Genomic DNA, 16,566 nt, shown 5'->3' on the forward strand with positions numbered 1-16,566 from the left:
TGCCCCGCCCACTCTGCCCCTCCCCTCCCAGGAGTCTCCACGCGGCCCATTTTGGATGCAAGGTAAGTGCAGGGCCCACTCGGAGGCTAGGGGAGGGGGAAAATGGGCCTCATGGAAGTTTCAGAAGGCCTGTTTCTGGCCTCCAGAGCCCGGGGAAGGAAGTTTTTACCCTCCCAGAGGCTCGAGGAAAGCCTCCGGAGCCTGTGGAAGGCAAAAATGCCCTCCACCCCCGCCATGGTGCAGGAGGCAGACTAGGCCACGCCCACCATGGCCACACCCACCCAGCAACCAGGCAGAGAACCCGTTGCTGACATCTTTGAAGCCCACCACTGTATCTAATGGTCTCTGCCTGTCCAGTTGGTCCAGCAGAATGAGCCTAATAGTATGTGGGAATGACCTTAGAAGATGTAGGAAGAGCCGAAGACTAGTCAACTTTCCCGCTAAAAGTTATCTCGGTCCACAGAAAGAGTCAGGGGACTTATGAAAAGCGTTCAGAAGGGACCCTCCCTGATTTTCCAGAAAGCAAAAAGAGAGGCGGGGAGAAAAACCTTCAGACTTGCAAGATGCTGTTAATGTGTGACCTTAACAATAAAGATAGAACTCGCATGTATTGTCCTGCTTCTTCTCAATGAGGTTGTGCTGTCCAGATATTCCGACACAAACTTTTCAAAAACTCTTCCGTTCCCCACCACCCCCACTCTAAAATATTGGCGGGCAGGTCTGTATAATGACAGCTTTTTAACCGCGACTTCAAAAGGAATCCAGAAGTCTCTATTCCCTCCTCCTGCCCCGCACACCAATTTAAAAGCCACCTCTATCAGGAGAACTCTTTAGCATGACCTCGCTTCACATTAGCTCATTTGTGGTTGCATTGCCTTCCAGCTTCTGTCCAATTTTAGCAGCCCACACTAGAATAGCTTCTGTTGAAGCCTTCCCAAAAACAATAATAATAACAGAAAAATCCCCTGATATTCTTCCAAGTGCTGCTCAGGTTGAAATGCTCTTGAGTTCTGCGTCTCTCTAATTTCTCCCGTCCAGGCAGTCTATCCAAAAAGGACTCCCGACCAATGAAGGCTGAAGGCTGAGTCCTATAAAAACCTGCTGCTCTGCTCAGCCTAGGATCTTTCCAGCTCAGCTCAGGATCTCAGCCTAGAAGTCCCTCCCCAGAGGTGCAGAGAGAAGCTTTCTGACCCCCCCACCCCACCCCACCCCGAAAAAAAAGACCTTCTGGAGCAATGACAGGACTCAAACTGGCCGTTGTCTTCATTTCTTTTGTCTTCATCGGCATCTTGGCTCAAGGTATTGGTACCTCTAGATGTGTGCGTGGATTTGTGTGTATGTGGTTAGAGAAAGAGATTTTTTTTTCTGTCCCTCCCCATATCACACGACAGCCTTTTTATAGATTTGCATAGCTACCTAGGAATTAAAATGGCAACAATCTTCAAGAACAGGGAGGAGGACAGACTTAATTAATTTCATTGTCTTCTGTCCCCAAGGCAGCATACCTCATCCTCTTGCTCCTATTTTTCCCCCCACAGCAACAACAACTGCTGTGACGTAGGTTGGGCTTGCAAGAGGCTAATTTACCATGCGGCTGCAATTAATGGAGAGTTGATAATTGTTCCCTAATTGCTAGATGATATGCTATCCAGATCCAGAGAAAGAGACAGAATATTTCCTTTCTTTCTAGTGGGGTCACAATTTGAGGTTACATAAGGAAAGGGCCTCTTCCTATGATTTGTGACCAGAACTCACTACGGTAAGAGATAACGAGAGTGAGCTGTTGTGTTGACAAAAGGCAAATATGCTCTTAAAGCAAGTTGTAGCTAACTTGAAATGGTGACTGGCCTTATCTATGGTGGAGAAAGATCTAATAACAGAATGATTAAGCATGGTCGATAGAGACAGATAATTATTGAAGATGGGGTGAGGGGAATGTTCTACTGAACTTTGAAAAGGCATTTTCCTGCCCAGTCTATGAACTCAGATTGCTAGACAGGACAGATCTCCTGGTCTCTTCTATGCCGGTCTCTCCTATATTATTTTTAGAATTATCCAGGGGGGGATATCCAGCAGGTTCTGACAGGTTCTGGAGAACCAGTAGTGGAAACTTTGAGTAGTTCGGAGAACTGGCAAATACCAACTCTGGCTGGTCCCAGAGTGCGGAGGGAATGGGGATTTTGCAGTATCCTTCCCCTGCCACTCCCACCAAGCCACGCCCACAGAACCGGTAGTTTAAAAAAAAAAAGAATTCCACCACTGGATCTATCCATATTTAGATCTATTTATTATAAACAAAGGGCGAGAGAACCCTATTCATTTCAGCAGATTACTTCCCAATTTGCATATTTAATTCGTAATTTGTAATTTAATGAGTTTATATGCCGCCCAATCCCTGAGGACTCCGGGTGGCTTACAAATACGAGATGAAATAAAAATAACAGATAGGGGAAAGAAAACGAAAAACAGTTTAAAAAACACAGCATACATTCGGCTTAGCTGGGGGTTGGACCTGATTTATAGATCAACAACCCCAGGCCTGCCAGAACAGCCAGGTTTTGGTGGCTGTTTGGAAGGCCGCGAGAGTGGGAAGGGTCCGGATCTCTGTGGGCAGATCGTTCCACAGAGCCGCAGCAGCTACAGAAAAGGCTCTCCCCCGAGTGGTCGCCAGCTGGCATTGTCCGGTCGACGGCACCCGGAGGAGGCCTAGCCTGTGAGTTCTTATCGGCCGTTGGGAGGTATACAGCAGGAGGTGGTCTCTCAGATATCCAGGTCCAAGGCCTTGTAGGGCTTTAAAGGTAATCACCAGCACTTTGTAGCGCGTCCGGAGACCAATAGGGAGCCAGTGCAGCTCGCGGAGGATAGGTGTAACATGGGTGTACCGAGGTACACCCATATTTCAGTCCCTGTATAGCAAAAGTAAAATGGTGACTCCATGGGAACAGGTGGTCTAGTTCCAAATTTTAAATACGGTAGTGGAGAAAATCAACCACAGGCACCCTAGTCCAGAGGAGACCCCAGTTCAGACAGAGACACATAATCTGATCCAATCACTTTTAATGTTCTTACATGTAGCTATCCCATCATGATTTTAATGCAGGTGATTGTTTAGTAAAGTTAAGCAAAGGGGAGCATTGAAGCACAGGCAGATGACATCTTAAACGGCTGACCTCCAATCCATGAGGCAAGCAGAGAACTATGCTGGCATAAATTGCACTGCCTGAAGTCTGATCCCTCTTCTATCCCTAGAATCACGGCAGATGAGTAGTGTTCCCTTTGCTGTTTTAACGTGGAAGATGTTAAGGAAACATGTTCAGGCTTTCCCTCTCCTGCTGAGTGTCATCTGCTGACAGGAAAAACAAGCACCAATCAATCTCTTTAACGTGTGGTGGGTCAGGCAAATGCAGGCAGTTATTTCGACGAGCTGGTTTAACCACCAGTCAAGTTGCCCAAGTAATCTGGGTTTAATGCCCTTCTAAAAGAAACTCATCTTTAACACTAACCAGTTGCAGAGCTATTTAGCTCTGGCTCTTGGAAGGAAGAGGCGAAAAATTGCTAAACCCTAGGAAAGCAAGAAGAGTGAGAAAGAGCATTAAAATAACCCTGGACAATATTGTCCTTAGCAAACTGACAGGCTTTGAAGATGCCGTATAATAAAGTAGCATGTCTGGAATCCCTCTGGTGTTTGTTTCTCAACCTGGCCTACCTTGAAAGACTGATTTGGCTTCTGTAGCAGTAGTGCTAGTGTAGGAGAGGACCAGGCTAAGCCCGAGGGAGGAGTCAAACATGTCATCGGTCTCGACTTCCTTTGCACCCACACGAGATCTAACTCCAGCCGGCCTTGAATTCCATTGACTCTACCACCAATTTGTTTTGACGGTTAGTAGTTTAGATTTTTGTAGAGACCTTAAGCTTGCAATAAAACTTTATATATTCATTTGAACTTCCTGGATTTTCTGATTTCTTGTGCTTGACAGCTACCCTGCCCCCCCAAAAAACAAAACCAGTGAAGAGATGCCTTTGTCAGGAAAAGCTGTGTAAAAATGATCATTGGTACCAAAATCAGCAATATGCAACTGGCAGAACTCAATTTTCTTTACCCTCTTGATTTGACTTTCTATGCAGCAGTGGGTTAGCACTCTCTCAGGAGGCTTATTTTTGCTTTTAAAACACTCACACTAAATTCTGACTTTCAAACTCGTTTAGAGTTCTATCCAAAGAGCACTAAGTCTGAGTAAAGAAGGAGCCGGCGCGTGTCTTGATGGCCTCTTCAGAAAATGGGGAGAAGGCGCAGATCCCTCTGCAGAACCAGATGTTGTGAGCCCAGTGGGCAGAAGGGAGGGGTAGGAAGAGCTGAGCGAATTAATTAATCAATGCCCATCTGCCAAAAACAGCCACTAAGGACCGAAAGAAACCCTAAGGGTAAAACTGCATTGTGTTCCATATTTGTCAGAATAATTTATAAAACTATGAAAGATCCTGACGCACCCGCCTTCTCTTTGAATAAAATCCATGCAATTTGTGATGTTGGATTCTGCCAAGATAGAGCTCCACTTGTTAATACCAAGTTACCCCAAAAATAAAACAGGGTCTTATATTCTTTTGACACCCCCCCCCTGAAATAAGCGCTTGGCCTTATTTTCAGGGAGGTCTTATTATTTTTGAGGTGCAGGAGGTGGCGAGCATGGTCACCTCCTGGCTGCTGCTGCCTTGCAGTATTTTCAGGGAGGGCTTATTTTCAGGGGAGGGCTTATGCATGCGCTCAAAACCCAACTGGACTTATTATCCAGGGAGGTCTTATTTTCAGGGAAACAGGGTATATTGGGCAGCACTGTACCTCCAAAAGAAAGGAAGCATATCACACACACAAACACACACACACACACACACACACACACACACACAACACACACACAAAGCAAGAGCAACACAGAGAGAATGGTGGAAGAAGACTCAGCACACAGAGAAGGAAATGATAAACAGTAGGATTTTGCTATCAGCCAGTATGCCAAAGGCAGCATCTGGAGAGGTCTGGTTAAGTTCATGGAGGGTCAGGCTATGAATGCTCTTTACAATGATGGTTTGCTGCCTTCTGACGCAGAGGCAGCAAGGCTTAAATATTGCTTGCTGGGAAGCAACATTTCAAGGGGGTTCTTGGCCTCCAACCTGGGTTGGCAAGTTTCCCAAATGCATCCCTGAGGACGGTGGTGGGATTCTAATTGTTTTACTATCGGTTCTGTGGGTGTGGCTTGGTGGGCGTGGCAGGGGAAGGATACTCTAAAATCTCCATTCCCTCCCCATTCCAGGGGAAGGTTACTGCAAAATCCTCATTCCCTCCCAATCAGCTGGGACTCAGGCAGTGAATAGATGGGGGCGAGGCCAGCCAGAGGTGGTATTTACCGGTTCTCCAAACTACTCGAAACGTCCGCTACCGGTTCTCCAGAACTGGTTAGAACCTGCTGGATACCACCTCTGCCTGAGGATGCAGGACCCAGATTGTTGAGGGCAATATGCTGACACTGTAAATCGCTTAGAGGGGGCTGTATAGCACTATGAAGCTGTATATAAGTGCTATTGCTCTCCACTTGACCAGCGTGTGATGCCAGAGAATGCCAGTTTAGATGGATCCAAGGCCTGTTCCACTACGGTTAAACATAAAACATATGAAGAACGGTTGTAGGAACTGGGTATGTCTAGTTTAATAGAAAAAAGGACTAGGGGAGACATGATAGCAGTCTTCCAATATCTCAGGGGTTGCCACAAAGAAGAGGGAGTCAAGCGATTCTCCAAAGCACCTGAGATCACAACAAGAAGCAATGGGTGGAAACTAATCAAGGAGAGAAGCAACTTAGAACAGAGGAGAAATTTCCTGACAGTTAGAACAATTCATCAGTGGAACAGCTTGCCTCCAGAAGTTGTGAATGCCCCAACACTGGAAGTTTTTAAGAAGATGTTGGATAGCCATTTGTCTGAAACGGTATAGGGTTTCCTGCCTAGGCAGGGGGTTGGACTAGAAGACCTTCAAGGTCCCTTCCAACTCTGTTATTGTACTATGTTTCTCTGAAAATAAGACAGGGTTTTATTTTCTTTTGACCCCCGAAATAAGCGCTTGGCTTTATTTTTGGGGAGGTCTTATTATTTTTGAGGTGCAGGAGGCGGCGAGCATGGTCACCTCGTGGCTGCTGCTGTGTTGCAATATTTTCGGGGACGGCTTATTTTCAGGGGTGGTCTTATTTTAGCACATGCACTCAAAAGCCTGATTGGGCTTATTATCCAGGGAGGTCTTATTTTCAAGGAAACAGGGTATTATATTGTAAGGTTTCTCTTATCTCAGTATAATTTTGAGTATAATACAACATACAGATTGTCCTTATCTTACAACTATTTAGAGACCATTCAAAGTTACAAATGGCAGTGGAAAAAAAAGACTTATGACCAGTCCTTGAACTCACAACTGTCTAGCATCCCCATGGTCACGTGATCAAAATTTGGGCACCTGGCAACCAGTATGTACTTACTATAGTTGCTGTGTTTCAAGTATACATCATTGCCATTTGCAACCTTCCCAGTGGGCTTCCCACAAGCAACGGGTGAAGCCGGACGCATTTAACAACTGCGGGAGTCACTTAACAACTGTAGAACAACTGTACAGCTTAACTGTGGGGGGGAAAAAGTCATAAGATTGTGCACAACTCACTAACAACCACCTTCCTTAATGTCTATCTATGGAGATTGTCAGTCATCCAGGTCATGGTTGTCCCAAAACATCTTCAAAGAAAAACCAGAAAGTCCAGTTGCCTCTTGAAAAAAGCACCTTTGGGACAACTCCTAGTTTGAGCAATGAAAATCCTGGTCCCAATTGTGGTTGTGAGTCAAGGACTATGTGTCTCTCATCATACCAGGAAAGGACATGGCTGGATCATCTGTACGTGTGGATGTGTGTATGTGTGTGTTGAGGGGGATCAGTGTTAACTCCTGGCAAATGCCTGGACGAGTCTCTGCAGTTTTTCTTGCCAAGATTTTAGAAGCGGTTCGCCATTGCCAGCCTTTCTAAGGCTGAGTGAGAGTGACTGGCACGAGGTTGCCCAGCTGACTTCATGCCTTGGGTAAGACTAGGACTTAGCCTGGTACCTTAACCACTACCCCAAACTGGCTTCCCATCAAACAGTACCAGAAGATCCCCTTTCTGAATGAAGTTGGACAGCCATCAGCATCTAGATTCTTGCAGTGACCATAGGTTGATCCTATGGCCTTCAAGGGCCTTTTTGAGCCTGGTGATTCTAGAATGAGCTTCCCCCGTAGGGATGCTTGCTTGTCCATTCCTCTCCGCACAGATGGTTGTCTGAGAAACAGCAAACATATTTAAGTATCTGTGTTGCAAACATTTCTCCAAAGAGCCATCTGTTTCCTACTTTGCATGAAGATATGATCATATCAGAATTGAAGCTTGCTTTAAAAAAAAAAAAAGCAGTTGGGACCACAGTACCCACGGGAGACTAAAAAAGACAAAATAACAGCTTTTAAATTGGATTGGATTGGATTGATTGCATTTATATGCCGCCCCTTTTCCCCGAAGGGGACTCAGGGCGGCTCACAATTCAAGTCAGGGAAGGGGGTACAGACAGGGGATAAAAAAGACGAACATAACAATACACAATTTAAAGCACACAACAACCATACCATTCGAGGAGGGGGGCAAAAGCTCTTTAGCCCCAGGCCTGTCGGAACAGCCAGGCTTTAAGGGCTTTGCGGAAGGCCTGGAGGGTGGTGAGGGTTCGAATCTCCACGGGGAGCTCGTTCCAGAGGGTCGGAGCAGCCACAGAGAAGGCTCTCCTCCGGGTAGTCGCCAGTCGGCATTGGCCGGCGGATGGAATTCGGAGGAGGCCTAATCTGTGGGATCTGATCGGTCTAGTGGAGGTAATTGGCAGCAGGCGGTCTCTCAAGTACCCAGGTCCAATACCTTGAAGAAATGTGGTACCAGCCACCATTGTGACTTCCCTGAACTCCCTGAGGAGTAGAGAGGGCAAAATAAAAATATAGGACATTGAAGGGAAAAAGAGACATTTGCTTTTTCTTTTGGACACTTTACTCTTCCTAGAGAGGTGTTTTTTTTTTTTTTAATTATTTTATTCTTTCTTCCCTCGGCTGACATTTGCTCAGTTTACATCTCTGAATTGTGTGACCTTCAAGGTGAGGTAAATTTCAGATTCCCAGCATGAGGTTTAGCTGGTTCCGGAAGATTCCCAGCATGGCTGCACAGCAGTGAAAAGCTGTCTGATATGTGTAGGGCAGGCACTCGGTTGCTCTGCTCCGCAGTCGTCCCTGCCACCGGAGTCATGTCCTTTCCTTCTTTCTTTTAATAATTATCAATAATATCTGGGAAAGGAATACAAAAGGAACCAACATTTAACCTTTAAAGCAGCATTTTTCAAGCTTGCAATTTTAAAATGTGTGGATTTCAATCCTTAGAATTCCCCAGTCAGCATGAGAGAGACACAGTTTTAAATAATTATGGAATAGGCCAAGTAATTTCCCTCAACCATTTAGTTAGTGAAGTTTAAATGAAGAATATCTTTGCTGAAATCCCCATTTACCATTGAAAAAATTAAATTAGGGATTAAAAAAAGAATGTTCCATAAATAATTTCTACGTTAAAACCTTCCGATAACAAGCCCTTTAAATTTTCAATACATCCTGCAGAGTTTTCATTGTAATGTGTTATGAAATAGATACTGTCCTGTCAATCTAAATAAAATAATTCTTTCTTTCTTTTTTTTGAGCAACTGGATTTTTGTCAGAGACTTTATCATTAAGATTATCAACTCTTTTTTTTTTTAGTAACACATTATTCAAATATTACCACTGGTGGGCATGTTGTCTCTTGTAAAAAGATAGATTATAATTTGCTGTAAAATAAAATACAGTGCATAGTAGCTGGGTCACATCAACGGACATTTTGAGTTTGTAATTAGGCTCTGTGATTGCAGCTGATGGGAAATGTAGTCCAACAGTATTTCATGCTGGCTGGGGAATTACACCTATCTGCCGCGAGCTGCACTGGCTGCCCATCGGTCTCCGGACTCGCTTCAAGGTGCTAGTTATTACTTATAAAGCCCTGCATGGCATCGGACCTGGGTACTTGAGAGACCGCCTCCTGCCAATTACCTCTCAAAGACCGATTCGATCACACAGGCTTGGCCTTCTCCGGGTTCCATCTGCCAGCCAATGTCGGCTGGCGACCCCCCGGGGGAGAGCCTTCTCTGTTGCTGCTCCGGCCCTCTGGAACGAGCTCCCCGTGGAGATCCGGACCCTCACTACCCTCCCGGCCTTCCGTAAAGCTACTAAGTCCTGGCTGTTCCGGTAGGCTGGGGGCTGTTGAAGTATCCAGCCCCGCTTCAATTGTGACTGTTGTGTATTTTAATATTGTTTGTATTGTCTTATTTATCCCCCCCCCCTCTGTTTTATTGTGAGCCGCCCGGAGTCCTTCGGGAGTGGGCGGCATACAAATCCAATAAACGAACGAAGGGGACAAGGGTAGAGATATGCATAAGATAACAGCATAAGCCATAGTAGTCTTCTTCCGATTTATATGGCACTACAAAACAAGCATGGCAGAAATGATGCCCAAATGCCAGGCTAATGGGTCTTTCAGAAGCATCTTTGCAGGCTGTAGTTGGAAATCGGATGCTGGCGTAAATAGAGCAGGGGTGTCAAACTCAGTTTCATTGAAGGCCGTATCAGGGTTATGTTTGACCTCGGGGGGGGAGCAGTGTGGGCATGGCCAGCTCGACATCACTTGTGTCAGGGGCACCTTTGATGGCCCAAGCGCTCTGGCAGCGAAAATGGATTTCAGAGCTCCGTTTTCAGCTGGAACAGTCTCCTACAACTCTCTTGGGAGAGCCACAACCTCCATTTGTGCTGGCAGGAGGCACTGTGTGCCAGTCTTTTGTTATTTTCAGGGTGGCTCCGTGGGCCAGGCCTTGAGTTTGACACGTACTCCCTCTCCATAACAACCCTTTAGGGTAAGTTGTGCTGGGAGAAAAGGACAGACCTTAATTCAGCCAATAAGCTTCCATGGCTACGTGAGGATTAATTCCTGGGTCTCCCTGCTTCTAGTGTAGGATCTTCCCCACTACACCTGATGGCTCCTGAGCAGAGAGGGAGGGAATGAGCCAAAATCAGCCAATGAACTGTCACAGTGGAGCGGCAATTAGAATCTGCTTCTAGCCTAGAATCTGCTTCTAGAATCTGCATGCAGTTTTGGTCGCCACGATGTAAAAAAAGATGTTGAGACTCTAGAAAGAGTGCAGAGAAGAGCAACAAAGATGATCAGGGGACTGGAGACTAAAACATAGGAAGAACGGTTGCAGGAACTGGGTATGTCTAGTTTAATTAAAAGAAGGACTAGAGGTGACACAATAGCAATCTGCTGATATCTAAGAGGGTGCCCCAAAGAAAAGGGGGTCAACCTATTCTCCAAAACACTTGAAGGCAGGACAAGAAGCAATGGGTGGAAACTAATCAAGGAGACAGGTAACCTACAACTAGTGAAATTTCCTGACAGTTAGAACAATAAATCAGTGGAAGAGCTTGCCTCCAGAAGTTGTGAATGCTCCAACACTGGAAGTTTTTAAGAAGATATTGGATAGCCATTTGTCTGAAGTGGTGTAGGGTTTCCTGCCTAAGCAGGGGGTTGGAGTAGAAGGTCCCTTCCAACTCTGTTGTTCTGTTCTGTTCTGTTCTGTTCTGTTCTGTTCTGTTCTGCTCTGTTCTGCTATATTCTATTCCATTCCACTCCACTCCATTCCATTCCATTCTATTCTATTCTAGCCTAACAGTTTCCAGGGCCGTCTTAACAGCATTATGGACCCCAGGCAAAGTAGTGTACTAGGGCCCCTATGACAACTACTCATAAAAATGTAAATGTAAAATAAAACATATATTTGCATATGTTAGTACGGTATTAATTTAAAAAATGCAGTAAAATGTAATAAATATGTTGCTGTAGTTATATGATACAAGGTGCATTGAAGTGTTAACATACACATATTAGTATGGGGCCCCTATGCTCATGGGGCACATGGGCAAGTGCCCATCAGGCCATGCGTTAAGACACTCCTGGCACTTTTGCCGCTACACCTGATTGACTCTTGGACTGAGAGGGAGGGACTAGCCCAATGAGCTTCCACGGCTGAGCGGGAGAGACTAGCATCTGAGTTTCTCTGCTTCTTATCCAGCATCTTCTTCAATACAGCTTGTAAAATTCCATTTCAATCTGGCCAGTGGGCGCTGTTATTATTTTTAATGGCAGTGCTTTGATATAATGAATCTTAAACGGCTGAGTTTTATGGCCTTCAATTTACCCGATCGATCCCTTGAGAGCTCTGTTTGGTAGCAAGAGAGCCTTCTGGTTTAATAAATCAAGTCTTCCCATGACTCCACTGATGGAGCAGACAGCCTGCTAATGGGGGAGGGGGGCAATTTGTTTTAAATGTATATGTATAAACGTATTTTTATGACTGTAAGTCACCAAGAGTTACCCTATAGTAAGGTTGGCAGCCAATAAATTGTATAAATAATACATACATACATACATACATACATACATACATACATACATACATACATACATACCAGTGGTGGGTTTCAAAAATTTTTGGAACCTCTTCTGTAGGTGTGGCCTGCTTTCCAGGTCCACTGCTGGGACCTCTTCTAACCGGTTCGGTAGATTTGACGAACCGGTTCTACCGAATAGGTGCGAACTGGTAGGAACCCACCTCTGATACATACATACATACATACATACATACATACATACATACATACATACATACATACATACATACATAACCAGTGATGGGTTCCTACCGTTTCGGCCCGTTTCAGCCAAACTGGTAGTGGTATGGTGGTCTGAGTCATGGAACCAGCAGCGATCCAAGCCTGCCACGCCCCCAAACCAGTTTCCTGGTCTCCGCCGCCATCGCTGCCATCTTGTTTTCTAGTTCTGCGCATGCGCAAGACAATTTTAATTGAACTGCACATGCGTGCACAGCATGCATCCAGCACGCACGTGAGCGAGCGAACCGGCAGTAAAACACCCCTGAAACACACACACACACACACTTGTCCTATAATCAGCCTTGGTTGTTATCCTGAGGGCGAATAAGGAGCCTTCAGAGAACTCCCTTTTAATTCCATCTCCATTTGGGGGTTACAGCCCCTCATCTACCCTATCTGCCAATCAAAAACTGTAAAAAAAAAAAAAGCTATTTAATAAATAATGCAGCTGGATTTCCAACCAGGACTGGATGGTTTAGCTGACTAGGTAAGCCCAGTCAGAATATAGTTGGTCTAGGAGTGTTTTCTAGAGCCAGTGAGGTATATATTATTCAGTAAGCCACTGCTTAACCACAAGGTATAAAAATATTATTTTTTTATTTGAACTTGTGGTTTTCTTCACAGATCCACAGATGAAAAATGACTCTGAGGCAGCCAAGACAAAAGGACCGAATAAACATAAAAAAAGGATAAAAGCCAGGACACGTCTTGATGAAAAAACAGTCGGTGGGTCATCTTTTTAAAAATATGAAGGCTAATTCATGATTTAAGACCTAAGGATACAGAGGGCTGCCCACAAGAATGGCAGAGTGTGAATATGGTGGCTTTGACTGGGCAAGCAAAGGCCCACCCCTTTTTAATGTTTGTGATGTCATATGTATAAAAAAGGGGCAGGGTTTTGATTGAAGTTGTGGCCACCATCTTGACTTTTTTGACCTCCCTGGTGGAGACTCCTGTTGTTGTAAGCTACACTTCATCGCCAGCACTCCATTCTATTGCCTTCTGTCTTTTGTTTAGGTCTTCTTAATTCTGCTTTGATTTCTTCATAATTTTCCTGAGACTAGAAAAGAACATAGATAATTCCAAAATTGGAATTGATAGCTTTCTGGGTTTTATTTTTATTTTTGCAACTCTCCTTCTCCTCTTATAAAACATGGCTCTGAAATCATGAAAAGGTTAAGCTTTATTTTCAACAAAAGCTTTACCGCTGAAGCTTTAGTATTTAGGAAAAAAATCATTACAGGTAGTCCTCAATTTACAATCTCAATTGATCCCAAAGTTTCTGTTGGTAGGGAAGACAATTGGTGAGTTTTGCCCCATTTTATGACCCTACTTGTCACAGTTGTTAAATGAATTACTCCAGTTGTTAAGTTACTAGTATGGTTGTTAATATATCTGGCTTCCCCATTGACTTTGGTTGTCAAAAAGCCACAGAAGGTGATCACATAACTCCAATTGTCATAAATATGAGCCAGTTGTCTGAATCTTGAACATGTGACCATGGGGATGCTGCAATGGCTGTAAGTGAAAAACGGTCATAAGTCAATTTTTTCAGTGACTTTTATAACGGTCACTAAATGAATGATTGTAAGTCGAGGACTACCTTTACAGCAAGAATCTGGGTTAACAATTGCTGTGTTTGCATAATATATGACTGAACCACAAGTCCTTAGCTTATACAATTGATATAACAACGGATTTCTTTCGACACCATTGCTTGTAATTATATCTTCTTTATTTTAGTTGTTGTGAGACACCCCAAGTTGTGGGGAACTGAGCATCATATAAACTTGAAACATAAATGAAGTGGAGAAAGCTGATTTGAAAACTACCTCTTCTGCCCTTCTCAGTGCATATTATGAATCTATTTTTTTTGATCCCTTGTTTTGATCCCTTGAAATCCGTGTCCTAATAAATGGGGATTCTTGATTTCTCGATGTACGCATCTGTGAAATGGGCCTCTTTCTGGATGGCCTGCTGTGGAAAGCCCTGTTGCAGAGTAGCAACACTTCAAAGAGTCACGGGAGTCTTTTTCCTCCTCTTCTACCTGCAGGGGAATGGACCTCTTGGTTCAATGTGGACCATCCTGGAGGCGAAGGGGATTTTGAGACGCTGGAGGCCATCCGGTTCTACTACCCCGAGCGCATCTGTGCCCGGCCCCTCTCTATCCAAGCCCGCACCACTAAGTGGGAGCTGCCCAAGGAAGTGGGAGAAGTTGTGCGCTTCAGTCCTCAAGAAGGCTTCCACTGCCTCAACAAAGAACAGCTCACCAATAGGACCTGCTCCAACTATCATGTCCGATTCCTCTGCCCTGTGGGTAAGTGTGAAAACAATTCATCAGTGGAACAGCTTGCCTCCAGAGGTTGTGAGTGCTCCAACACTGGAAGTTTCTTCTTAACTGGACAACCATTTGTCTGAAATGGTGTAGGACCGTGATGGCGAACCTATGGCACACATGCCAGAGGTGGCACGCAGAATCCTCTCTGTGGGCACTTGCACCGACGCCAGCTACTCTTCTGGTTTTCGGTGCAGGCATTCACACCGCCCACCTGGTCTTCGCTTTTCCAGTGCTCCGGCATGCACAAAAACCAGCTGGCTAGCACACATTCTGGTTTGGCCACTCGGTGCCGAAAAGGTTTGCCATTACTGTTACAGGAAGTTGGTATAGGAATTGGTGCAGGACCTCCAAAAGCTCTGGGTGCTCTAACACTGGAGGTTTTTAAGAAGAGACTGGAGAACCATTTGTCTGAAATGTTATAGGGCCGGGATGGCGAACCTATGGCACACGTGCCACAGGTGGCATGCAGAACCATTTGTCAGGGCACGCGAGGCGTTGCTCTGTCAGCTGGCCAGCGTGCATGCGCGCGCTGGCAAGCCGAGTTCAGCCTTTTTAAAAGCCATTTTTCGCCCTCCCCAGGCTCCAGAGACTTTATAAGAGCCTGGGGAGGGTGAAAACAACCTCCCCCGGCCCGCCCAGAAGCCCTCCGGAGGCTTCAGGAGCTTCCCTGAAGCCTCTGGAGGACAAAAAACGACCCTACAAGCAAACCGGAAGTCACTTCCGGGTTGCTCGTAGGGCCGATTTTAGCCCTCCAGATCGTTCAGGAGCCCTGAGGAGGCTTGCCTGAAGGCTCTGGAGGACAAAAAATGATTCAATGAGCAAACCGGACTTCCGTTTTGCTCGTAGGGCCGTTTGTAGTCCTCCAGAGCATTAAGGGAGCCTCCTGAGGGCTCCTGAATGCTCCGGAGTGCTGAAATCGGCCCTACAAGCAACCCAGAAGTGACTTCTGTTTGCTGGTAGGGTCGTTTTTTGCCCCCCGGAGGCTTGAGGGAAGTTCCTGAAGCCTCTGGAGAGCCTCGGTGGGGGCAGGGGGCTGTTTTCGTCCTCCCCAGTCTCCTATAAAGCCTCTGGAGCCTGGGGAGGGTGAAAAAAGCATGCAAAAAATGGGGGGGTCGCACCTGTCATGTGCCCATGCATGTTGGGGGTGTGTCGTGCATTGCATTATGGGTGCGGCACGCCCACGCACGACCCCCCTATGCTCCCCCTGCTTATGGCACCTGAGCCAAAAAAGGCCATCACTGTTATAGGATTTCCTTGTTTGAGCAAGAGGTTGGACAAGGTCCCTTCCAATTCTGTTATTCTCTTATTAGGGATAACAATAGCAATAGCAGTTAGACTTATATACCGCTTCATAGGGCTTTCAGCATTCTCTAAGCGGTTTACAGAGTCAGCATATTGCCCCCAACAACAATCCGGGTCCTCATTTCACCCACCTCGGAAGGATGGAAGGCTGAGTCAACCCTGAGCTGGTGAGATTTGAACAGCCGAACTGCAGAACTGCAGTCAGCTGAAGTAGCCTGCAGTGCTGCATTTAACCACTGCGCCACCTCAGCTCCAGGGATCTCCTCCTGGAGCCGGGGGTTGGACTAGAAGACCTCCAAGGTCCCTTTCAACTCTGTTATTCTGTCATTCTGTCTGATGTTTATGGTCATGGCATAAAAAGAATGAAAAACTAGGCTTTCTTGAGCAGCCCAGGATAATTGACAAGGTAACTGATGGCAGTCATTTAATTAATTGTGTTATTAATTAATTCCCCAAATTCTGGCAACTCAGGGAGATCTGGAGGTGGAGACAATTTTAAAAGCAGTTTTGGTCATTAAATTACCTAGAAGCATCCCACTGTTCCTTGGATGCATAATGACAGCAAAGTGTATCTCCCTTCTAATGATAATTACTCTTTGCCCCCCAAAAGGAAACAAAGAAATATGGGTGAATACCTCTTAGTTTTTCATTTGTACCCAAAGAAAGAAAACAATATATCTAGTCTGCATTCTTTTCAAAATATAGTTGTCCTTCATGACTCTTTGTAAAGCTCCCCTTGCCTTCAGAGCCAAAAACAGAGGATAAATAAATAGGGGTTTTAGCAGTTTTTATTTTTTGATGCCCTTAACAATGCCCAGGATTATTTTTGTCATTTTTTGTATTGAGTGTTTTTTTTTGGGGGGGGGGGGGGGGAGGTTGGGACTTTTAACTTTGTAAGCCACCTAGAGATATAGCAGTCAGAGAGGCAGGAAAAATAAAATAATAAAATAAACAATTAAATAAAATAATAAAGTAAAATAAAATAAAATATAAAAAATAAAATATAAAAAAATAAAACAATAAAAATAAAACAATAAAAAACAATAATAAAGTAATAAAGTAATAAAGTAATAAAGTAATAAAGTAAT

The 16,566-nt window shown here is 45.0% G+C and overlaps 1 protein-coding gene across 1 annotated transcript in view; it reads left to right on the forward strand.

The window, feature by feature from the left end:
• The first annotated feature begins 1,235 nt into the window (after window positions 1–1,235).
• CILP2 (cartilage intermediate layer protein 2) overlaps window positions 1,236–16,566 on the forward strand; it is a 38,023-nt gene continuing 22,692 nt past the window's right edge. The window contains exons 1-3 of the mRNA XM_087704887.1: window positions 1,236–1,299; window positions 12,463–12,564; window positions 13,892–14,155. Coding sequence (XP_087561013.1) covers window positions 1,236–1,299; window positions 12,463–12,564; window positions 13,892–14,155 — 430 coding nt within the window. The remainder of the gene's footprint in view (window positions 1,300–12,462; window positions 12,565–13,891; window positions 14,156–16,566) is intronic.

The sequence above is a fragment of the Thamnophis sirtalis genome, unplaced genomic scaffold, assembly GCF_051295495.1.
Source record: "Thamnophis sirtalis isolate CommonGarterSnake01/CBP01778 unplaced genomic scaffold, rThaSir2_p1.2 scaffold_1, whole genome shotgun sequence".
Lineage (NCBI taxonomy): Eukaryota > Metazoa > Chordata > Lepidosauria > Squamata > Natricidae > Thamnophis > Thamnophis sirtalis.